General features: G+C 30.7%; 1 protein-coding gene across 3 annotated transcripts; it reads left to right on the top strand.

The window, feature by feature from the left end:
- The first annotated feature begins 658 nt into the window (after positions 1-658).
- Positions 659-24,349, top strand: LOC127716646 (testis-expressed protein 26-like). 3 transcript variants are annotated; one of them, XM_052222887.1, is made up of 8 exons: positions 659-750; positions 4,515-4,692; positions 9,064-9,145; positions 12,653-12,800; positions 13,669-13,819; positions 14,539-14,715; positions 15,045-15,206; positions 19,102-19,509. In XM_052222887.1, the coding sequence occupies exons 2-8, from the start codon at positions 4,677-4,679 to the stop codon at positions 19,491-19,493; spliced, it is 1,128 nt and encodes a 375-aa protein (XP_052078847.1). In that variant the 5' UTR covers positions 659-750; positions 4,515-4,676; the 3' UTR covers positions 19,494-19,509. The 3 variants fall into 3 exon arrangements, with proteins under 3 accessions (XP_052078847.1, XP_052078846.1, XP_052078845.1); XM_052222886.1 differs by lacking the exons at positions 659-750; positions 19,102-19,509 and adding exons at positions 4,322-4,428; positions 20,078-24,349; XM_052222885.1 differs by lacking the exon at positions 659-750 and adding an exon at positions 4,322-4,428.
- The last annotated feature ends 1,811 nt before the right edge of the window (positions 24,350-26,160 follow it).

The raw sequence follows: 26,160 nt of genomic DNA, 5'->3' as shown, positions 1-26,160 counted from the left end.
GCAAGGCCGTATGGTGACCTGTCAATCGAATTAAAATATACATATCTGATTTCGTTATCCTCATATATATATATATATATATATACGATAACGCGAGTTCAGATAGATCTGAATTTTATAAAAATTAGTGACCTGTGATTATCTTACATGCTTTTCTTCCGGTCTTTATGTATAATTTTCTCATTGGCAGTCATACCCCCCATCTCCTTGTTTTATACAAGTTATTAAAAAACTCAATTTTATATACACCTAGAGTGCAAAATGGGGCCTTTTTGTCGTGAATATTTTACCGGAAAACCACAGTGAGTATACTATATAGTATACTTAATTTCACGTTAATTTAATCAAAACTTTACCAATTATTGCCATTTGTATGTTTGAATGATTGAATTGTGTATATACTAGTAATATATATTGTATTTTAATGTATGAATGTATGAATGTTAACTGTATACATGTATTTTGTTTGAGGGCCTCAATGAAAATTAGACTACTTCTAATTGAGTTACCTTCTTTAAATAAAGAATTTATTATTATTATTATTATTATTATTATTATTATTATTATTATTATTATTATTATTATTACTGTTAACGGCTACACGGCGCAACAGCAACGTTTTATAAACATTGTAGATTTAACGTCATAATGCGTCATAACGACTTGGATTCAGACTTGGTAACGTCGGGAGGAGTAGAACTTTTTTTTAGCATGCCGTAGCTTTTCCTTACACTTACAAGTTACGTACACGTAAGTATTTTTCAATTAAACTATAGGCTATGTTCTTTAAAAAAATCCTAGTCTAGGAAACTGATCTTTTTATCAACTGATCTCGGAATTATTAACTAACTTGTCAGTAACTGCGAATTATCTTTGACTCTTTCTTTATGTTTATCGTTTTATATGTTTAGATGGTATTGTCGATTTTCTGTAGCGATCTGATGGGTAAGGTGCTTCCAACTGTTTTAATTTTTAAATTATTTTTTATAGTTTGTTACATTGTGGTACCAAGTTAGGTGGAACAATGAGCACTCGAAAATGTGTTAAGTTGCCGTTTTGAAAATCATATATGAAGTGCCAATCCAAAAGAAAGGTGCCATATTAGACCATAGGGTGTTGGGGTCTTAATGTCTTACGGCCGTTTCAAGTTTTTAAATCAAGTTATTTAAATTATATAGGCCTTAATTCAATTTAATGAATTGTGCTATATTTTTCTTTGACCTAATATAGACAGCTGTTGGTGTATTTACCCAATCAGAGGCGGATCTAGGGAGCAGCCCCCTTCTGGAGCTTTATTTATGATAAATGCGTAGGCTTTTTACAAGTTTCAGCGTGACTCCAAACGTTGGCTTGCCGACAACTACCCCCCCCCCCCTTTTTCAAACTTCCTGGGTCCGCAAAACAGCCAAAATTGTATCAATATTTGTCCCACTATGATCTTCAAAATTTCTCAGTTCAATAGAAAATAACAAATTTTCCTATTTTACCACTATAAATAATAAATAATATAACATTCTAATATAGATTTGCACCGAAGTTTTCGACCAACTAGTATTTTAAACAGTGCAGTGTGGGAAAGGCAACTTAACCCTCATTGAAAACCCCGGAAATAAATCAAATAGGATCAATTCGTTTACCAATAAACTATAGTGGACTTGCATTTCGGGCAAATTTAGCTTGTATGTTACATTATGATTCACTTCTTTCTCTACACATCTGCAGGTGTAGTAGTTGTTTCACTTCAATTCAAATGTCGTATAAGGTACTTAAAGTTGCGATGTGAATGGTCCTACAAAACACGCTAGATTAAATTTCTTCCGTCCGTTCGATTGATTACCATAAGACCTGACGTCTTAATTAGATTTAATTAATAGATTAATCTCAGTGCCTAATAAAGAGCAAAAAGAGGAAATCAATGAAAACAAGTTACTGTAAATGTAACTTTTATCAGTCAATTACCGTAATCTCAGACCAGAAAATTTCTTTGTTCAGTGTATTGGTTTTATGAATACCGGAGTGACTTCTCTAAGCAACCAATTAATAATATAGAGAAAACTAATTCAGATGTTTCTTGTTAAATAATTGATAGATATTTAGGTATATTATTCTGTTATCTATATTGCTAACAACATTCCGTACATTACTCGGTAAGTACTCAAGTATTTTTTGGAGATGTAATATTTAAAACATTAAAATGTCATTTGCGATGTAAATTTATTACTTTTTATGGTAAGGGGTAAACCTGTAATATGTGAAATAACTACTTTAAGTCTATTGAAATAATACTGTATTTCAGTTTGGATGTTCATTTCAATTGAGTTGGAAGAAATTACATGTAAGTTGTCAAGATTTATGCACCCTTCATTGAGTAGGACAACGTTTATTTCACTTTATCTGAAATCTAGTACATGTATATGCAATGAATTGTTGAAACTTTTCGAAAGGCGTAAAATTATTTTCCAAAATATGAGGGTTTTATAGTATTTAGAGAAAAAGAGTGATTATTACAGTACTAACGAAGTTATGTTTCTAGTTTTCGAAAGGAGTAAATTAAATTTTCTAATATAAGGTGGGTTTCAGAAATTAGACATAAAAAGTTATTATTACTAACGAAAGGAAGTTTGTGTTTCTACATTTAATGCGATGTTCTATAATGAACCATTGTTTCAACTGAAATCAGTGCAACATATGTGTTTTGTAGTAATTTTAGTCGCAAAAGACTTGTTAAAAATGCTATGAAATAATTGTTATAACAATATAGGTCTTTATCTTCTCTTTTTTTTTTTACAATTTTCACCATACTGATGATAATGTTACCAGTTTGTGCTCATATGTTTTCTCCTTTTTTTGCTATTTTTGAATTTATATGAGTGTATTCTACATCAGTTATCGTGTAATTGATGACAATTTTACAAGTCGAAAACCATTCTTCTATTTAAAAAAAAAATGTAACCATCCTTATTCGGCGTTGAAATTCTTTATTTATTTATTCACTCGTTTAAAGATTGGATATACTGGTAAATATGTTTCCGTTCCGCCGCCCGCCGTACGATCTTCAAATAAAAGAAAATGAAAATTATATATATATATATATATATAAACAACAACGACCATCACACAAGTGAGAGGTTTAACTAGCTAAAAAAAAGCAAGTTTAATCGCCTATTTCTCCATGAGGAAATGCCTGTACCAAGTTAGGAATATGACGGTTGTTTTCCATTCGTTTTATGTGTGTGAGCTTTTGGTTTTTCCATTTGATAAAGGACTTTCCGTTTTGAATATTCTTAGAGTTCGGTATTTTTGCTATTTTACTTTTTACGAGGTAGCTGACCGTGAGGTAGACACATTAACAGATACAAAAAAGACAAGACGCTTAGATTTCAAAATGCAATCAATTGTGAAATGAAAACCCTATCAAAAGCAACCATAATTACACCTTCAACAAGGAAAAGGCAATAGACAAAAGAAAGGTTTCTTGTGTCATATATTCTAGTATAAAGATATGAATTACCTTTAGACTTCTAATATCACGGTTAATATTACAAGACCATGCTTACTTTTTACGCCGGAACTAGTTTGTCAGTTTGAGAATTAGGTCAACTGGTATCTTGGAAAAAATGGTTATATAGATAGATATTTGGAACTAAAGCCACAGGCACTTGCCTATGAAAAAAATCACCTATATGTGTTATGTATTAAGGTATCTAGATATGAATTTTCCCGGGCTGAGAGACTAGTGTCACTTCTAGTGCCTAGCCCGACGGTGTTCTAACATAGTAATCGTCAGTGGAGATTCGGTTCTGTTTGATGATTTCTTGTCTCTCCTTTGCATTCAATTATTGTACTGGCCTGCTCAATAAAAACGGTCTGATTTGAAAAAAAATAATTGAAAAAATGGGGGGGAAGGTGTCCTACGTGTAATGTGGATTTATGCTTTACTAGGGAATCATTGAATTTTGACTAGGCAAATTGGTAAGTCGCTGTTAATCCATCTATAAACATCTGTGATAGGTTATTAACTATTTAATTTTACTAGAACGAAGTGCCTTTAATTATTGATCGAAAATAAAAACCTGTGGGATTAATTTTGAAATCAACTGTGCTATCAGTTGGAACTTTGTGTTTTCTTTTCATCATGATTAAAATGATTGTTTTTGTATTCAATTAAGCTGTTTTATAATTCGACAAGTAAAAGGAAATTAAAAACATGAAATTTAAATAGGCTGTTGTGCACATGTTAGATCTTAGCAACGCAACGCTAACTCCGTAACAACAACAACCTTTTTATCGGGCACGTGTTCATTTTAGCCAATCAATTCTTTTGTAAATGATTTTGGGAGTCCTGTGTCGAAAATGGCGACTGCTGTAGACTACGGTAGGATGTACACCCCAGACAAGATGTATACGGGGTACAACACAGATACAAGGGTATGTTTTCATCTTTTCATCACTATAACTACCTCTTACAACCGATTTTTTTTAACTTGAATGACTGAAGTGTGTACTTTTTGCAGGTGGGGGACGAAGTTGTCACTCAAGGGTTAGCTCAAGATTTAGAAGCTTTTTACAATAAAAGTGATTCTTCAGGAGATAGAGCCAAAGCTTTGGAGTTATTGTCGTCCTTAAGACTTGGAGGGGAACGTCAGCAAGAACCATATCCACGACCCCATACTGCCATGCCAACAGTTGGAGGTAAGTTCAGAGGTCATGGGTTATAAATGTACATGTACACTGTAGAATGAGGGGTGGGGAATACACATTTATTTATATAATCAATACAATCAAAACACAATCTTGAAAAAAAACTCAACAAAAACCTATGGTTTCAAGTATGTAAAATAAAACTAAAAGCAGGTTACTGTCGTCCTGGGTACCATTAAAAAGCACCCTATGTACGTACTTTAACTTAATCAAATGGTACCCAGATTTATTTGTTTTAGTGTATTCACAGGGGTTTGTTACAATTTGCCGAGTTTACTATCCATACGAACCCCGAAAAATTCATTACTATCCATATGAACCCAGAAAAAAATCATTTTTTCTGGGTTTGTATGGATAGTAAACCCGGCAAATTGTAAGAAACCCCTGTGGTGTAATAGTGCCTAGCTGGGTAACTTGTAAGGAAGAAAAGCGGAGGAGGATAAAGGGAGGGGGAGGGGCAGGGTGCCCCACTTAGTTATAGGGTTACATTTATGGTTAATGAAAACTTTTTACCTGTTCCACTCCAAATTTTGCCTAGTTTGGGGCCCATCCAAATTTTGAAAGCAGCAACCTGGGTACACCTTTAAGGCAGGGGTTAACCTGGGTTCCCTGAACAGCTTTTATTTTAGTATGGGTACTTTTCCTACCATAAAACATACCCAGGGTACATTCTGAATCTGACAGTGACCCGTTCAGCCTTAACAACGTTAACATGAAGCATATATAACAATACTTGTAAAAGTTCAATAATAATTCTAGCTAAAATGCAGTGCTGTCCACTCGTTTCAATAAACTACACCTGGAATCAGAATCATAAATTTTAATAGTGTAAAATAAAATTGAGAATGGAAACAGGGAATGTGTCAAAGAAACAACAACCGGACCAAAGAGCAGAAAACAGCCCAAGGCCACCAATGGGTCTTCAATCCATATATATATATATATTTTTTACACAAAAAATACAATTTATATGTTTAGGAGGGCCTGGGTCATGGATGGAGGCTTTTCATTTATGTAACTTTTAATGCCATAAATAATAAAAAAAGTAAAACATAATCCAATTTGAAAACAAAATACATCTCCTCTTTCTTGTACTTTGCAAACCCTGATTTCACTTATAAGACTCAGACTGACAATTAATCACTACATTAATCAACCTCTTCACATGTTAGGCCTAGACTTATTCTTCAAAACCAAGAATGATGCTACTAATATCTTTATACATATTTTTTCAAATATTATCCAAATAATAAGGACATGATTAAAGTGAAATTCACCTTCCACATTTAATTCACATTTTTATACGCCCCTTAATTTTTGACGGGACGTATTATGATATACAAGTGTCCGTCCGTCTGTCTGTCCAGCGTAAACATGTCGCACCGTAACTTGAGAATGACTTATCCAAATTTCATGAAACTTAATATAGTTGTTTCTTATGATGGTCAAACGATCTGTATACTTTTTGGTGAAAATAAGATTAAAACTTTTTGAGTTACAGGACTTAGTAACTAAAACAGGTGTGTGTTTTTTTTCACATGTCGCGCCGTATCTCAAAAACAATTTATGATTATTGCGTAAAACTTTACACACTTCTTAGTTATATTAATCTTAAGATCTGTATACTTTTTGGTGATGATTCAAAATTTTATTTTAGAGATATTGAGTATTTTGTTAAAAAAGGGAGAGGGGTTTTCCACATGTCGCGCCATATCTCAAAAACAGTTAATGATTATTGCTTAAAACTTTACACACTTCTTAGTTATATTAACCTTAAGATCTGTATACTTTTTGGTGATGATTCAAAATTTTATATTTGAGTTATTGAGTATTTTGTAAAAAAAAAGGGGAGGGTTTTTTCACATGTCACATCGTATCTCAAAAATGATTTATGATTATTGCTTAAAATTTTACGCACTTCTTAGTTATATTAATCTAAAGATCTGTATACTTTTTGGTTTTGATTCAAAATTTTATTTTTGAGATATTGATTTTTTTTTTTTTTAAAAGGGGGGTTTTCACATGTTGCACCGTATCTCAAAAACGATTTATGATTATTGCTTAAAATTTTACACACTTCTTAGTTATATTAATCTAAAGATCTGTATACTTTTTGGCTTTGATTCAAAATTTTATTTTAGAGATATTGAGTTTTTTTTTTTAAAAAAGGGGGGTTTTCGCATGTCATGCCGTATGTCAGAAACTATTTTTGCTTATTGCATAAAAATTCACACACAAGATGACCGGCGTATCATGAGCTCATGGCGCAGCTGTTTATTGACTTTTATGAGGTTTTATCTGATTAAAAGTATTGAATCTAAAAAACTGTAAAAACACCAGAAGTATTGACTTTTAACTTTTAAAATATGACTTAGGGGGTAGTTTTAAGGGTCCATAGTTAATAACACTTAGTCCCACAATAAAATCTCTTGCCAAAGAAAGACTAAACAAATATGATAAGTAAAAACAGCACTCACATTTGTTTCCCACCTCTTTTTTCACTATTGTAGTTAAAAACTAAAATGGTTTCATTGCTTGGTCAAATCTTCAGTGAATAGCCACAACTGGAAATTGACTTTTCGCTAATCATTTTAAACTGGATGACTGGAGTATTCTTGATTATTTTTCTGTTAATCTATGTTGATAAATGGACCTTTTTTATTTATTGGTAAATTAATACATGTACATGTATTTACAATATTCCTCTGCTTCCATTCCAATTTTTGTCAGTTTGCTTGAAACAATAAATGATGAAAATTATGAAATTCTGTAATACAAATTAAAGGACCCTTTGTAATTTATTCACTGAGTGACTGACATGAAATATTTAGCAAAATGCAGCTTGTTTATTGGCTAATTATAAATATGTGATAGCAGAAAAACGGTTAACATCTTTTGAATATATATACAAATGTATATTTAACACAAGTGACATGACATGTATATAATCTAAACAACTACATGTACATGTATGTCAGAAATAAAAAGAAAAGATCCAAGGAAGTCAAGAAATAATTATTCTAGAGCCAAGGTTATAGTGAACATTTTACACTGTTCAGTTTTTATAAGACCGTAAAATTTTTGTTTCATTTAGTAATTATTGAAAATTTGTATCAATAGGTTGGTTCGTACTGTGTAGTAAAGTAGCCATGTATTAATGAATGGATAGACATGTTTGGTATTTAAATATAAAATTGTAAGGTCTTAACCATTATTAATACCCCATTTAACACAATAATGAAAGCAATTCTGACAAGCTATAGGTATTTATAATTCTGTATTGAGAAAAAACTTTTTAATCTCAGTTGCATTGAATTGTCAATAAACAGTATATACCTTCAATGCATTGGCAATTATTCTCCCGAATAAACTTGGCTAACCAAATTAAATCATGATCAAATTACTTTTTTAAATTTTTGTTGTCAAATGAAGATTTTTGGACAGAATATTAGCTTTCAATGTAAAAAATTAATTGTGATATAGTGAAACATTAGTTGAATTTTCATTGTACCAGTGTGTTTCCTTGATAGATTGTTGAATTACAAGTAAATTTTAACAACTAAGTTTAATGAAACTATTCCTATTGTTGACTGAGTCAATATTGGATAAAAGGTAACTAAACATGAATCAATTAAAATGATATATGGGCTACTATAGGGGGGTTTACTTAAGTTTTCTGTGACAGGTGTATATGATAACATTCATTTCAGATGTAAATTATTAATCAAATGTTAGTGTTCATTTAAATTTTAAAAAGTTGATGTTACCAGGCATGTCATAGTTAGCAATTTCTAATATCAATAAACACATAGTATATAAAGATGGTTCTTCCTTTTACTTAGGTTTTTCAAAACAATGTAGTATATAAACATTTGTTTAAATTTATACAGTGAAATTAAAGTGTACCCAGGTTTGATAAATTGCATGTTTAAACTTTCACAGACACTGAGATAATTCTTCAAAAGCAGGAAATAAAGACCACAAGTAGAAATTTAACCTGTTAAATTGGTTGCTTAGATTCTAATATTCATGTCTGACAGTGTGGGATCCAGGGGGAGGTCCTTTGACCTTTAATCATGAAAAAAATGTGAAAAAGGGCCAAACACATTACATAAAAATAACCCCTAACTACCTTTAAGGATGTTTGTATAATGTCACGACCAGAAATAGATAGTATTCCAAATTATGTAATTATTGAGCTATGGTGGCCTATAGAATAAATGAGTGCAAAAACTCTTATCATTCCATTTTATAGTTAATTTAGGTGACATTATTTTTATGTGTATCATCATGTGTCACAGATACAAATTGATGTATGTTGGAATAGATATGCATGTAAATGTTTCACTCTGAATTTTTCAGGCCAATACCATTCAAATCCATATGTCACGTCATACACTAGGGATTATCCCATGAAGGAGCAACCATTCACAGGAGCAACAAGGTAAAAATCTGATAAACTTTGACATTTTCTGCTTATAGAATATTTTGCTGTTTGGTTACATGTATATAGCATGAACCTGTGGATCCATTATTATTCGTGGGATACCCATTTCCTGGATTCTTTTGGCATACATGTACTGGTACCTGAACCGCATATTTATTAATATGTTCATTGTTCAATGAACTACACATTTTCTCTAAGATTGTATGCAGACTTTGGCAAAACCACAAAATAAATATCTTATGAAATATTTCCTTAATACACGAAAATTGGTACCAGCGAAAATAAATAATTACACAGTATATCCATTTTATGGGCAATATCTTTTTGCGCCACAACTTATTTGCGCCACTTCATTTTGAAAACTAAAGGCATCATTTGCGCCAATAAAAAAATCATCTTATTTCGCCAATTTTATGAATTAATTTATTTTTACTTATATATATCAACTAAATGATTGACTTCCCTCCTCCTTTATCCGGTCTTACCGTCTGGCGGAGTTACAAGTCATTTTAATACAAAGAAATATGCTGAATTAAAACGTTCACTCATGTGTATACAGTTAAAACTATAATATGTCTCTGTTCAACATTAAAACCAAAGGCTGGTATTTGTAACTGAGAATAGACACCTGTTCTAAGTCAGGAGCCGTTGTTCAGTGGTTGTTGTTTGTTGGTGTGGTTCATAAGTGTTTCTCGTGTTTCATTTTTTATATAGATTAGACCGTTGGCTTTCCTGTTTGAATTGTTTTACACTAATCATTTTGGGGCCCTTTATAGCTTGCTGTTCGGTGTGAGCCAAGGCTCCATGTTGAAGGCCGTACTTTGACCTATAAGTGTTAACCTTTTATACATTTTGACTTGGATGGAGAGTTCGTTGTCTCATTGGCACTCATCGATACCACATCTTCTTATTTATACATATTCCTTTTTGCTCACTTTTCCTCTCACTAATTTTTGGTACTTTTCTTGAGCAAAGTTTTTTTTTTCCAAGTCGTGTCGACTTCTCGCAGCTTCTGAGCCAGCACTTGGGATTTTAATGTATGTCGTGGCCTGAACCTTTGTCAGAGTATCTAAAAACACAAACATTGACGGATGTGAATCATAAAATTGTTCATTGTAATGAGTGTGGAATGATTCAGGTCTGTTATTTGTTCTTCTAGAATTTGAAGGAATTTCAGCCCATACATCTAATTTCTCCATTTGTCTTAAAAAATGCCTGATGGAATTTGTGTTCTTCGACAACGATGACAGGTTTTCCTCTATCAGAATCTATTTTCTTGAACGATATATCAGACATCTTTACATGTAAAAAACCATTCTATTACTGAACAATTTATTTATTGGTGAGTTTTCTTAATTTTGATGAGTGTTAGGTTTAATCTTAAGTGGATAGGTTAATTATAGTACATGTTACATAGGTAAAAAATATACAGGTAAATGTGTCGCAATTTAATTCCATTTATTGGCGCAATTAATACCATCAGAAAAATAGAGAGTGGCGCAATTGATACCTTTTCAAAACTGTAATTGGCGCAAACTGATTCTGCCCCATTTTATTGTAGCTTTAAATAACATTTCCTCCATAGTGTCAAATACAGAAAAGAAACATGAAATTTTAAGTACCAATAGTTTATAACAAATTGTTAATTAGATTTGATTTACGGAACATGAGGGGAAATAAAACATTTCTCATATAAAAATCAATTTGTTTTAGGATCAAAAACTACTAAGTTCTTTGAAAATCTAAATTACTGATTTGTATTCTGTTTCAGCTTTATTGTCGAGCCTTCGACTTTAGTCGAAAAAGCGAGACATAGCGATCCTACATTCCGTCTGCCTCGTCGGCGGCAGCGTCCACAAATATTCATTCTGTGGTTAAAGTTTTTGAAATTTTAATAACTTTCTTAAACTGTCCTGGATTTCTACCAAACTTGGACAGAAGCTTGTTTATGATCATAAGATAATATCCAGAAGTAAATTTTGTAAAAAAAAAAAATCCGTTTTTTCCGTATTTTACTTATAAATGGACTTAGTTTTTCTGCCGGGAAATATTACATTCACTCTGTGGATAAAGTTTTTAAAATTTCAATAACTTTCTTAAACTATCCTGGATTTCTACCAAACTTGGACAGAAGCTTGTTTATGATCATAAGATAGTATCCAGAAGTCAATTTTGTAAAAAAAAAAATCCATTTTTTCCTTATTTTACTTTTAAATGGACTTAGATTTTCTGCCAGGAAACAACACATTCACTCTGTGGTTAAAGTTTTTAAAATTTTAATAACTTTCTTTTACTATTTTGGATTTGTACCAAACTTGGACAGAAGCTTGTTTATGATCAAAAGCTAGTATCTAGAAGGAAATTTTGTAAAAAAATAAATCCATTTTTTCCGTATTTTACTTTTAATGGACTTAGATTTTCTGCCAGGAAACAACACATTCACTCTGTGGTTAAAGTTTTTAAAATTTCAATAACTTTCTTCTACTATTTTGGATTTGTACCAAACTTGGACAGAAGCTTGTTTATGATCAAATGCTAGTATCTAGAAGGAAATTTTGTTTTCTTCCAGTTAACATTACATTCAGTCTGCAGTTAAAGTTTTTAAACATTTATTAGATTCATAAACTATCCTGGATTTTTACCAAACTTGGACAGAAGCTTCTTACAATCAAAAGATAGTATCAAGAGGAATATTTTTATTGATTTACTTCCTCATTTTTGTTGAGCCTGCGATTAACAGAAAAAGTAGGCGAGACACTGGGTTCCGTGGAACCCTTACGAATTTTATATATATGCACCAACATTTTACTGAATTATAATATTACTGAATTATAATATTGATAGTATATTATTACCATAATTGATAAATGCATCATTTAGCACAACCAAATTGGTTCAAAGTATGTTTGAAATACATTTGTACACTGAATCTATTATTAAGTCTCACAATAGAACAGTTTTATTTAACTTTTCAAAGGGCTCATGAAATGATTTGATAATGATAAACAGGAAATTCATGAATAAATCATAAAGTACATTTTTTGTTACAACTCTTGAGTGTATTATTTTTTATCGATAACTTGAATATTTTGAAATTAATTTTTGCTTTTGAACTGATTTTTTCTTTGTCACCATACATTCTTAAAAAAATTCTAAACATATGATTTAGCTATATTTGTAATAGTGGCTTGAAGTCGGCTTGATTATAGTGTTCAAGATTTGGTTAACATGTCTTAGTTTATTAATACTGAACTTACTAAATGACATTTTAACTCCTGGTATCATCTGACAGTAACTATTTTATAATGTCCTGGCCTGTGTGTTCCACAAAAAATATTCCAACTAAGATTGATCCTTAGAATATTGAATTGTTTAAGGCTAACTACCAATTTAATTTGTAAGATTGTTTGTGAAGGTAGGCATGTCTAGATATGTACCAGTTACTAGATTATCTCTTTGAAATCACGATTATGAATTTGATTTGATCTTTTTGTTAATTTTTAGACCAATGACATCGCATGGTTTTAGAAATGGGCCAATAGGAGATACTACTTATGCAGAAGAATATAAAGATAAGCCAAACAGGCCAGCATCACCAATCAGAAGTGGATCAGCATCTGGACAAAGAAATAACAATCCACATCCATTACAGGTATAATTTATTCCAGAAAATAGCTAAAATGTACTTTAAACATCCACAAAGGTCTTTCTTTCTTTTAATCACATCAAATTTTCAAAACAGTATTTATTATAATATATAATGTTCCTGTAATCATTGGTTTTCTTTATACAAAATATTATTTATTATATTTTTTAAAATACTGCAGAGTTCAATTTTTTTTGCAATGTTAATTATTACAATTGTGAAAATTAGGACATGTTTTAAAGTCACATATTAAATATTGAAAGCTTTATTTTTATGCAGTATTTCCTATACTAATTAAATTATTAAACTCATGTTTTTGAACATTTACAGTTGAACCATCGCAATAATAAATGTGTGCAAAATTTCTGAATTTACAGTATCCAAAGATCTGACTTCTTGAATCTGGTTCTGTAGCAAAAGTTGTTGCCTTCTAAATTAATTTGAAGTTTAAAAACTCAGCTTACATTTATTGTTAGAAGATTGTTTCATTTATTTAGTGAAAAGAATTGAAACATTAAGAAATCTGCAAAAATTTTTGTCACTTTTAGTGGAAAAAATGTTCATAGTAATAAGATATCGTTTTTAAGCAAAGTTCTGTGGATGGGTTTGTGAAGAATCACAATTTTAAGTGTAAAAAAGTGCATTTTTCTGTTTTTTCTGTACATTCTATACATTTATAGATTTGTTTCATGAATTTTAAATTGCTTGTATCTCAGTAATGCTAATGCTACAGGTACATATATATACCTAGTATATAATTTTTATGCAGGATAACTTTCAGGAAGTCAGAAGTTATCCTATCCCCCAATTTCAGCTATTTTGAATTCTATTTTGTTTAGAAACACATTCATATATATTCTGATTCTTATTTAAGGCATTTATGGTATGGCGATTTCCAACAAAGACTATGGCAGAACCCAAACCTAGTCCCTGGTCAGAGGAGTTGACAGATGATAAAATTAACCAAGTACACAAACGGTTATGTCAGTCCACTTACCAGACAGATTATCTAGGAATTCCTCAGGGTAAGTAATGGACAATCAGTTTGTATCCCATACTTTGAGACACTTTCCAGAGCTTGTCATTGGAACTGCTTCTTTGGAAATGCAGTTTTACTTGACAAAATTAAAAACTTTTATTTGTTGCTTTTAATTGTTCTTCCTAAGACATTTTACCATCAGAGTATCATGATGCCTTCTTTCCTCACTTGGATCCTTCTAAATATGGATTTTCTCTAAGGGTTTTAAAATGACTTTTGTTTGCCCTTCTGCCATAAATTTAGATAACAAATTGCTTTGTAAAAAATCCTCTTTTTCTGAGAAAGTATGTTAAATTTCTGGGGAGAACATGGTTGATTATTGCTTGCTTAATAACAGTGGCAAATATTTCATATATATTCTGACGATTGGGGAGGACACTGTAAATCTTATTTAGTTTTTGTAAGAATAAATATTAGATCGCATATCTTCATGTTATTTATATGGTTCATTTCAATATGCTGAAATATTTAGATTTTGAATGAGCTCAACATTATATGAAAAAAAACAATCAATTGACATAGGAATAAAAGTTTGAATTAGTTCCCCTTAATGGCCCTTATCATGCTTATAAGTTATATATATGAAAGATATACAGAAAAATGTGTCAAAAACGAACTGAAAATATTAGAATCAGCAAAAGCTTGTTTTATATCAACAGTTTTACAGCAAACATTAGATTCTAGTTTCAAAATATCTTTTTGCAGGTTTTCAATTAAAAAGTGCCTATACTCTGCCACCTGATTGGAAAGCAGACATTCCTTACACATTAGACAGTGTAGCAAGATATTCTTATCAAAACCCAACACAACCAGAACAATTAAAACTTCCTATCTCAAGATATGGCAGTAATAAAAAGAAAAGTATGGCTGTTAATGGTACTAGTAAGTATACGCTGTCAAAAATTTCTAAAGCTCGCACAAATAAATTTTATATTTTCTGACAATGTACATATATTAATTATTAAGCTACAGCAAACATGGTCAGTTTGTCATTATTAGTTATGATTGAACACAAGAAGACTTATTGAATTTATCATTACAATGTAACACACAGAAAAAGGTCCGTTTGATTGTTTCTTGCTAAATACCCAGAAAGTCTGGATGATTGATATTTGATAAATATCCAGAAAGTCTGAATGATTGATATTTGATAAATATGCAGTTTTCACCATCATATTTACATTTGTATAATTTGTATCTTTTATTTTCAGTACCAACAGCGTCATTAAGATATAATCATATAAAACAGAGAACAACATATGACAAACACTACAATGATAATTCTGGTGCCGTTGTACAACAAATTAAAGATGTCGGTCGTAAACTTGGAGCCGAAACTCTGAAAAAATATTATGAAAAAGCAGCACCAGAAGGTAACTATCACATTTAATTGGGTGTTTCTTTGGCTTTTTGAAATTTATGCTAAATTGAAGATGGTTGGCTGGGTAAGTAGTTGCAAATTTTGAATTTGAATGACTACACTGACATTTTTGCCTTGTCTGCACATTGTTTTCTGCCTGAATCACAAATTATCATCTTAACATGCATTTGAACAGGATTAGTTGAGCTTGGGTTTGAGGAAATTTGTTGTCAGTTAAACATTGGTTTGGTATTTATGCATTAATGTATTTGTACATTGGTCATGAACAAATAAAAATTAGATGAATACTAAATGCTATACTAGTAGATTTTGGATTTTAGGTCTTAATTAATCAACTAATTCAATACATTTTAAAAACTAGATGAAAACATTTATTCGAATCCCAAGTTTTCTTCCAATCTATCAAACTGATCTGTAATACAATGTACACATGTATGTGGAAATATTTATTGCAGTACATTAACTGAAAAATGAATATTCATTTCACTATTTTTAAACCAGTTCTCATGTTCTTGATTTTTAGCTCACCTGACCTGAAAGGTCAAGTGAGCTTTTCTCATCACTTTGCGTCCGTCGTCCTGCGTCCGTCGTCCGTCGTCCGTAAACTTTTACAAAAATCTTCTCCTCTGAAACTACTGGGCCAAATTTGACCAAACTTGGCCACAATCATCATTGGGGTATCTAGTTTAAAAAATGTGTCCGGTGACCTGGCCAACCAACTAAGATGGCCGCCATGGCTAAAAATAGAACATAGGGGTAAAATGTAGATTTTGGCTTATATCTCTGAAACCAAAGCATTTAGAGCAAATCTGACATGGGGTAAAATTGTTTATTAGGTCAAGATCTATCTGCCCTAAAATTTTCAGATGAATCGGACAACCTGTTGTTGGGTTGCTGCCCCTGAATTGGTAATTTTAAGGAAATTTTGCCGTTTTTGGTTATCATCTTGAATATTATTATAGATAGAGATAAACTTTAAACAGCAATAATGTTCAGCAAAGTAAGATCTACAAATAAGTCAACTTGACCAAAATGGTCAGTTGACCCCTTAAGGAGTTATTGCCCTTTATAGTCAATTTTTAACCATTTTTCGTAAATTTTTGTAATCTTTTACAAAAATCTTCTCCTCTGAAACTACTAAGACAAATTTAACCAAACTTGTCCACAATCATCATTAGGGTATCTTGTTTAAAAAATGTGTCCGATGACCCCGCCCGTGAACCAAGATGGCTGACATGGCTAAAAAATAGTACATAGGGTAAAATGCAGTTTTTGGCTCATATCTCTGAAACCAAAGCATTTAGAGCAAATCTGACATGGGGTAAAATTGTTTATTAGGTCAAGATCTATCTGCCCTAAAATTTTCAGATGAATCGGACAACCTGTTGTTGGGTTGCTGCCCCTGAATTGGTAATTTTAAGGAAATTTTGCCGTTTTTGGTTATTATCTTGAATATTATTATAGATAGAGATAAATTGTAAACAGCAATAATGTTCAGCAAAGTAAGATCTACAAATAAGTCAACTTGACCAAAATTGTCAGTTGACCGCGTAAGGAGTTATTGCTCTTTATAGTCAATTTTTAACCATTTTTCGTAAATTTTTGTAATTTTTTACAAAAATCTTCTCCTCTGAAACTACTAAGACCAATTTAACCAAACTTGTCCACAATCATCATTAGGGTATCTTGTTTAAAAAATGTGTCCGATGACCCCGCCCGCGAACCAAGATGGCCGACATGGCTAAAAAATAGTACATAGGGTAAAATGCAGTTTTTGGCTCATATCTCTGAAACCAAAGCATTTAGAGCAAATCTGACTTGGGGTAAAATTGTTCATTAGGTCAAGATCTATCTTCCTTGAAATTTTCAGACCAATCAGGCAACACATTGTTGGGTTGCTGCCCCTGAATTGGTAATTTTAAGAAAATTTTGCAGCTTTTGGTTATTATCTTGAATATTATTATAGATAGAGATAAACTGTAAACAGCAATAATGTACAGCAAAGTTAGATCTACAAATAAGGCAACATGACCAAAATTGTCAATTGACCCCTTAAGGAGTTATTGCCCTTTATAGTCAATTTTTTACAATTTTCATAAATTTTGTAAATTTTTGTAAATTTTTACAAAGTATTTTCCACTGTATCTACCGGGCCAAGTTCATTATAGATAGAGATAATAGTAAGGAGCAAGAATGTTCAGTAAAGTAAGATCTACAAACACATCACCATCACCAAAACACATCACCATCACTAAAACACAATTTTGTCATGAATCCATCTGTGTCCTTTGTTTAATATGCACATAGACCAAGGTGAGCGACACAGGCTCTTTAGAGCCTCTAGTTTCTTTTGAAAATTGGTATTCATTTCTAAGGCCATCTTTTACAATGTTTACCAAAATAATGGGGGAAAAAACATTTAGATCAGTTAGTTTCAACAGATTCAATGTTATCTTTAATATAAAAAAGTATATATAAAATATGTTATATACATATATATATATAAAATGTAGATATTGAATCTTGACCTTACCTGCCTTATGTATTAAAGAACAGTGGAGAATAATTTTCTGTTGCAGTGTACTCAATTTTCTTTGAAGGCACTGCTATGTTTAACGTTTTTTTTCTCATGTTGCTGGACTTTGCACAAGGAAATTCACAGCATACTTTGTTCATATCAGTATATTTACAGTACAATGGGACATGGTACATGTGTAATATTTCACACAGTATGTGGTTAACTGGGTGTGTTTCTGAGTACCTTATACAGGATTTGTGTATTGGTTAATTACTGGATATTTTGCTGTGATTTCAAGGTGAAGGGCAATAAAAGAGTGTTTTTGGTCATTGTTCTTAATTTATATGGTATTGTCTCATTTGAATTTTTCCAAAAAGTCTTCTAAAGTTTATTCAGTTTTGTTGTCTTTCAACTTTTACATAACATTAGCCAGTGTTTCATCATCCTTTAATTCATCACTTTAATTTGGATTAAAATGATTAACCAGACTTTGTGTATTTGAGACAGCTATTAAACAGTTTGATTTTATCCTTGATATATCTTGAAAAACTGTAACACTGTTTTCATAGTTGCACATTTTTATACAAATCGATTGTCACCCATTAGTGGATGGCATAGGTTTTTTTTCACAACTCTTATTTAATTGTCACTGGCATGGCATTTATGGTAAAGTAGGATAATTGTTTAAGTTAAAGATGAAACAAAATTTTGCTTAATTATAACTAATTGAATATTTTGGTGGCCAGAAGAGAAGTTTTTGATACCATGACTGTTTAATAGTTGTCATTTTAAAGATGTATAAACATGACCAACATTTAAGATACAAGAGAAAGAGAGATAACTCTTATTTGGATCAGCTGAAAATATTTTTGTTATCCCATCAAGTGAAAACAGTGTTACCAACTTAAAGGATTTTTATTTTTCTTTGGTTCAATATACTGAATCAAATTTTTTGTAGTGTAAAATTGAATTTTTAGATTTGCATGGTGCATAAAATTGCTTCTATCTACGTTCTCAAAATGAAAAAGATCATTTGAAAATTGCTCATATTCGAAGTTATAACAAAAAAGTTCATTTGAAAATTGCTCCTATTCTAAGTTTTCAATGTTAAAAAAAAGAGTTTATTTGAAATTTTCTCCTACTCAATTATTCAAAATTAAAAAAAAATTCATCTGAAAATTGCTCCTATTCCAAGTTTTCATTGTTATAAAAAAAAGTACATTTGAAAATTGCTCCTATTCCAAGTTTTCAATGAAATAACAAAGTTCATTTGAAATATTGCATGATTTTGTACATCTTTTATATTTGCATACAGTCATAACTTTTAGTGTGGATTTTACAGTTTTGCTTTGTTTTTGTTTTCTTGCAGATAAAGACACAATTAAGCGAATACTAGATGCATATAGGACAGGAGATATGCCGCCATCAAAACCAGTGCATGCCCCAACTCCCCCACCATATCGACCTGCTTCTCGAACGCCAAGCAGATCAAATCAACCGAGCACGCCTATATCAGATAGTGATAATAGTGTTCCTATAAACATTTCAAACAGGGTCTCTGGTCCAAATAGTCCAGCTATGACCCCAAATCCAATGAGAAAACCAGGGTCTCGAGTTGCATGTACGCCTATTACGGACTATAATTCAGGCAATCCAACCAACTACAGCCGTCCACAACAGTTTCAGTTTCCGATGCAAGTGCCAATGCCAAACTATAGTCCTGCTCCGGCACCGTACAGTCCTCCACAATTTTTACATTAATAAACATGAATTTCTAGTCAGTCTTTTTTTTCAAATGTGTTAGTACTTAATAAGTAGGGACTTTGCTATTTTTGTGGTTTGTTGAAATCCTACTCTAAAAAACATTCTTGTTCTGATCTCTTTTGAAAACTTTTATTGTTTAAATTTTGAATTTTCTCTGAGGAGGTCACTCAATTTTCTTTTTAACTTGTTATAAATATATTTTTGTATTGTTTAATGTTGTGTCACACTTTTCACAACCATTGTATGATTTCTTTCCTAATATGCACAATTAAGTACTAAACTGCATTTAACTGTATTACCTCATCTTAGATAATAACAGTAATAATATATTATGAAATATTAAACAGATTGTGAAAAATAGAAAATTATATATTTTAATTTTAACATATTTAAAGTTAGAAGATTAGAAATATTGAGTTTTGTTAATGATTATTTCTGGCAATTTTTTTTTAAGACGTATCGATACCATATTCAGAGTTTTCTTTCTGGCAAATTTTCTTTCAAATATGAACAGAAGAAATTTATTTTGTGAAATTATTAGAAGCTTATTAAAGTTGTACAATGTCATAACATCATTTCAGAAATAATTTCCCAGAATGTTGATGGTGATGAATATGGGAACCTGTACAGTGAACCCAAACCAAGGTTTAAAATGTCACAAGGTTCACCACTATGTGGGGCCATAAAGTTCCCTCCAATACAACAGGTATCTCGATTAGACCGAATATCAGATTATGAAGGTCCAGTTATTGTTTAGAGACTTAAATATAAAATCTACATTTATTTTATCAGCTAGATTCATAAGGCTCACCGCTGTTTAAGGAAGAAAAAATGAAGTCATTTGAAGGCATAAACAAATTAGAATTTTATATCTTGTGGTATTTTACCTATATATGTCTTATTTGAGAATTGTATATAAGGAGTAGGAATTTCAAAAATGTAATATATGCAGCACGGGTTTCAAAGGTGCCCTCAAATGTATCTATTAAATCTATCATGTCTTAATACCTTCATTATTGCTTCATCGTTTTTGCTTGGAATATGTATATATATACATATGTATAACAAGTCTAAAAGGGTACAACATCACCAAAAAATAATAAAATCATGAACAAATGTTAGATATTTTGGATAACTAATATCCTTCATCAGTAAGATGTAAAATGAATCTTAATATCTTGACATGTGGTAGTCAAACTGAAATGATAATCTTGATCGCTATACAAATTATCAATAATCAATACGCTGGTAAATTTTTTATACATATGTATATATATAGATTGTCAAAGTTTTATTGGGAATATAGTCTTAAGTCACTTAAAAACAATTAATTTTCTTTAATTAAGCATTTAAACATGTCTCAGTTTATATCTGTAAATGATTTGATTGTAAATCTTTATATTAAAGACATTTGTTGAGTTTAATCGTTATTGGTTGGTTTATGAGGTAAAGTTTGAGATTTTTATGCTTTTTAAGGTTTTGGGAATATCTTACAAAATATTTTTGGTATTAAATTTGTTTGTTTAGATTATTATCACATACTTTTCATAATTTTATTTTAACTATTTTATCCATGAAGGCATTTGAAGATTTTTATGTATACTTTTATGTTTGCCATTATTATTATTATTTTAATAAAAATAACATTAATATCTGCATCATGTTGTACAGTTAAACATTTATTTTTAAGGTGTTTAGAATTAAACAAAATTAGGACAACATTTATGCACAATTCAAAAGCTAGAAATATTTTTATATTTTTGAATATGACAATAAAAGTTAATAGTGCAACATTTTTAAAAAAATGCTATTTTAAATACACATTTTGCATATTAACAGACAATTATTATATTGGTTGCAATGAAATACCATAATTTTTACCTGTGATTTTAACAACAAAATTATGTTTTTATATTTTTTAATATGACAATAAAAGATAAAAGTGCAACATTTATGATAAACTTGCTATTTTGAATACACATTTTGCATATTAACAGACAATTATTACATTGGTAGCAAAGACATACCATAATTTCCCTGTGATATTGAACCAATAATTTAACAACAAAATTATACAAGTTTAATGTACAGAGCATCTATAGTTGAAGGAATTTTAATCTGTCCCATTAAAAATTTGTAATGCTCTATCTTAAATGATTATTGTCACAAAAATACGGACTTTAGGTAATTATATTTGCATCAATTTTATATCAAAAGTGAAAAGGCCAGGATTACTGAGGTTGAACTTGTAATAATGGCTCCTTTTTTGCATATTTTTCATTTTGATAAATTTACACCATTATAACAAACATTTTATAAATATATATTTGTATATTAGAACAGATAGTGCAATAACGAAAAATAGTATAAGAACAAAATAATGCAACATTATGTTTATGTAAAAGTATCAGTAATACATATTATTTTGAATAGCATTCTGTTGTATGAATTAAGATTTACAATTTCTAAAATATTTCGGTGAATTTTCGTTTTTAATGAAATTGTGAATTTCGAAAAAAAAGTTCCTGAAACCCACAGAAAAAGCAAACGATTTGACTGCATACAGGTAGTTAGATTTTATTGTACCTCATTTGATGTAATTGTACTGCCATCTTATTGTTGGAAGTGCAATTAATTTGACCCCATGGTCTATTAAATCAATCTGAAAAAGCAAAAAATGTCTTCTTTTCAAACCATGTTGCACCAGTATTTCCAAAAGATTCTACATGGATTTATCTGTAAATCATATTTATAAGTTAAACATGCTTAGTTATACATGTACAACAAATCCTTTTTTCTGTTTACAAAAGGGAAATTTATTGGAAAAAAAAGATTTACTTATTTATGTACTATGAACTAGAATGCAAATCGTTCGTGAATTCCTTCGATAATGGTAAAATTCTGGTAAAATTGTTAGAATCCTGTGACTTTGATATAAGGAGTTAAGTATTAGAACATATTAAAATGTAATTATAATGTTTTCCAATATAATATCATATTTTGTATACTTTACATTTGTCTTCTTAACTTAAGTTATTAGCCTTATCTTGTGCATTTAAGTACAAACTACTTTGAAGAGTAAAAAAAAATAATGCATTTTTAATGTACTCAGATTTGTCAGGTTTATGTATATTGCTTTTTTATTGTGTTTTTTTTTCAAAGACATTTTTACTTTTACTTAAATGCACCTTTCTGTACTTGAATCAGTATTATTTCCTTGAACACTTGGACGTGGTTCATATTGTTGTCTGTTTATTTGTAATGTAGGTCAGTGGGTTTGTAAAAGAATTTTTTAAGAATCTACAAAGTTAATTAAAGAGATTTTGTAAACATGCTTTGTATTGATTACATTGTGAAATATCTAATTCATGAGATATGTCTTCACTTTGAATTTTAAATCTTGAATGAAAGGAAAAAAAACAATTTGTAAAAGCTAATGAGAATTTTTTTTTTACCAATTACTATAGCAGGTTTCAAAGCATGCAGAAGTTTGTTTTTTGGGTTAAGTTATTAAAAGATACTGCATGTCGATCATAAAAGACAAGAGATAGATCGGAAGTTTGTATGGGTGCAAAATTAAATGATTTTTTTGTGTTAATCAAGTATATTCTTTCTCTGCTCTGTTTAGTGCTTTTTAAATGCCAATTGGATTTCAGAGTCTATTTCCTTTTTTTCACCGCATGACTTTTTCAAAGATTGGCCAGAAATTGGGTACTATTTGTATACCGAAAGCTTTACTTTTGACTTAAATTAAATTAAAAATGTCTTTTTCCAACAATGTTTTTAAATATTTGATTCTTTTTAAAAATGGCTTTACTGAAACGAAAATTAAGGGAGTTTTTATGCCTTAATTCTTTTTATAGATCTGCTTCACTAAAGACTGCAGTCTTTGTTGTTAACAATGTCTTTGAAACATAGAAGGAAATTTTGTAAATTATTTGATGTTGTCAAGATAAATCAGGGTTTGTATTAATGTTGTAACGGTGTACTATATATCTAAACTAAATTTATAGAGAATCTCATATTGAATTGTTTAGTTCTAGTCGCTGTATAAGTTTGTTCTATGGTGCCCCAAATATATTTTATTATAATTGATTTTGCTAACATATGAATTTCTTCAGAAGGGCTGTTCCAGAAAAAAATAAAATGGGGAGACTTGGAAAGCACATTTTCAAAACCAATATATTTTTTTTTAGGTTGTACTTCATGGTTATATATGTTCTAAACACAACCCATAGATATGTATATGTAATTGTCTTCAAAATCTCCAAATAACATTTACTGAACAGTCTTTCAAAAATATTCTGCATCAAAGAATGTTTTTAAATATTGTATTCATATTTCAAAGGTAAGTAAAAATGTAAAAAAAATATTTTATAAGAATAGAAAGTATATTTTATAAAAACAGCAAAAATATTTTATAAAAACAATAAGAATATGAAATAAAAACAGTAAAAGTATTCATGAATTGAGTGATGTATAAGAGACATTATAGAAATTAGTACCAACTAGAATTGCTAATATTTTTAGCTTCACCCTTTTAGTTTGAGGCTATGAGGTCAGAAAGAAAACACCCTCTTACTTGAGGTTCGTTAATTGTTGAATATAGTTGTAATTTAGAAATTATAGCTGTTGCACATCACTATATAAAGTGTCAAAGAGTAGTATGATATGCTCAATTTCCAATTTTATTTCTGTGATAATCTCATTTTTGCTAGATAATGTTTTTTTTTCCTGCTTTTTTGCTATATTTGTTTTTTGACATTTATTTTGTCATTTCTATAATGTTATCTGTGATATAAAGAACGCAAGTAAAATAAAATGTTTCATTGAAATTTCAATGAAGAAAACTATATTGTGTTGTTAAATACACCCTCAAGATCATGTTCATTATGTAACTAGTCCAGAGGTCATTAGGGTTGAGAGGGGTTCAGTGACCATCTTCTCAGTAATGGTCCTGCAACATGAAATTTAAATTTACAGTATTTTTAATTAAAGTTCAGAGATTTGATTGTATAAGGTCAAGACATGTTGGCGCCTGTTAAAACGTTTAAACCCGCTGCATTTGTTTGCACCTGTCCTAAGTCAGGAGCCTGTTGTTCAGTGGTTTTGTTTGTTGATGCGGTTCATAAGTGTTTCTCGTTTTTTATATAGATTAGACCGTTGGTTTTCCTGTTTGAATTGTTTTACACATCATTTTGGAGCTCTTTATAGCTTGCTGTTCGGTGTGAGCCAAGGCTCTGTGTTGAAGGACTTACTTTTACCTGTAATTGTTATCTTTTTACAAATTGTGACTTGGATGGAGAGTTGTCTCATTGGCACGCATACCACATCTTCTTGTTAATAATTATGGATCTAACAACAGCAATTTTGGGTACATGTGCTTGTTTTCATTAAGGAAGGACTTCAAAGATGTCTTTTTACTTGCTGTGTTGTTTCCTCTCACGATCCTCTTCTAAAAGAGTTCCTGCCTACTATTGATTGCAAGGATTAAGGATTCCAAATGGTAAAATTTGAAGTCATTCCTTCGAAAGTTTAATGGATGCCATCATATTTTTGTAAGACATATCACTGATGACCACATATATGAACCACTTGTTGATTCCACAATCCTGTGCATTAAATTGAAATGGTTAACTTTAATGATTTTGTAAAAAAAAAAAAAAAATCTGGGGGAAAAATGGGATCATAAATGGAGATTGATTGATTGGTGTTTAACACCACTTTCAGCAATATTGGCTGTTTCGTGGCAGTCAATTTTATTGAAGGAGGAAGCCAGAGTGTCCCAGAGAGAACCTGGACCTTTGGCTAGAAAAATGATGGTCCTAGTAAATAAAGGTTGGAGTTGAGCCACATGCATGGATGGAACTTGCTACCTCAGTGTTGGCAGGCTAGTGAAAGAGAAGTTGGACTTCTTAGACCACTCAACCACAGAGGCCCCTATGTAATGGAGGTCATTCAAAGATGTTCAGTCATGGTGCACCAAGTGATAGAATCGGATAACACCTGTTTTGATCAATTTCTGAAATAGTCTTTTCTTTTCTAACATTATACCAAATATCCTTTTATTTTTTTTCCAAAAAAAACTATGGGACAATTCAAGGTAAAAGAAAATAATAATAATAAAAAGAAATTAAGAAAACATGATAACTAATGTTAAAATAAGGAGATGTGATATGATTACCAATCAGACATCTATCCACCAAAGTTCAAATGGTGTGCAGGTAACAATAAACAACTGAAGGTAATCAAAGATTTCAACAGTGAGTAAAATCCATACAATATAGTTGGCTATATATGCCTTGATATGACAAAGTGAGAAACAAACAAACTACAATAAGCGTGTTCTGGTTTCATAAACTACAGGATTTAGCATGAGAGAGTCTTAGTGATAGTTCATTTGAAATTCACAGGTTTTTCAAGTTTTAAATTATCCAACATAGCACAGTAACCTACTTTCATTAAACACATTTTCCTGTTACATGTAACCCCTAATTCAAAGCAAATTAACATGGGAAAATAGGAAATCGGAGTTAAGGTAAATTTAGAAAAGCATGACATTTGAATTAAACGATTGAACTTCCGAAAAGGTTAAGATTCCAATATTGGTCAATATCCTTGAGAACAATTATAGTATTGAAAAGCACCTAGCAACTATATATTT

This window comes from Mytilus californianus, unplaced genomic scaffold (genome assembly GCF_021869535.1).
Source record: "Mytilus californianus isolate M0D057914Y unplaced genomic scaffold, xbMytCali1.0.p SCAF_9, whole genome shotgun sequence".
In the NCBI taxonomy this organism is placed as follows: Eukaryota; Metazoa; Mollusca; class Bivalvia; order Mytilida; family Mytilidae; genus Mytilus; species Mytilus californianus.
Note: the sequence above shows the minus strand (reverse complement) of the source record. Positions and strands in the feature narration are given on the sequence as shown.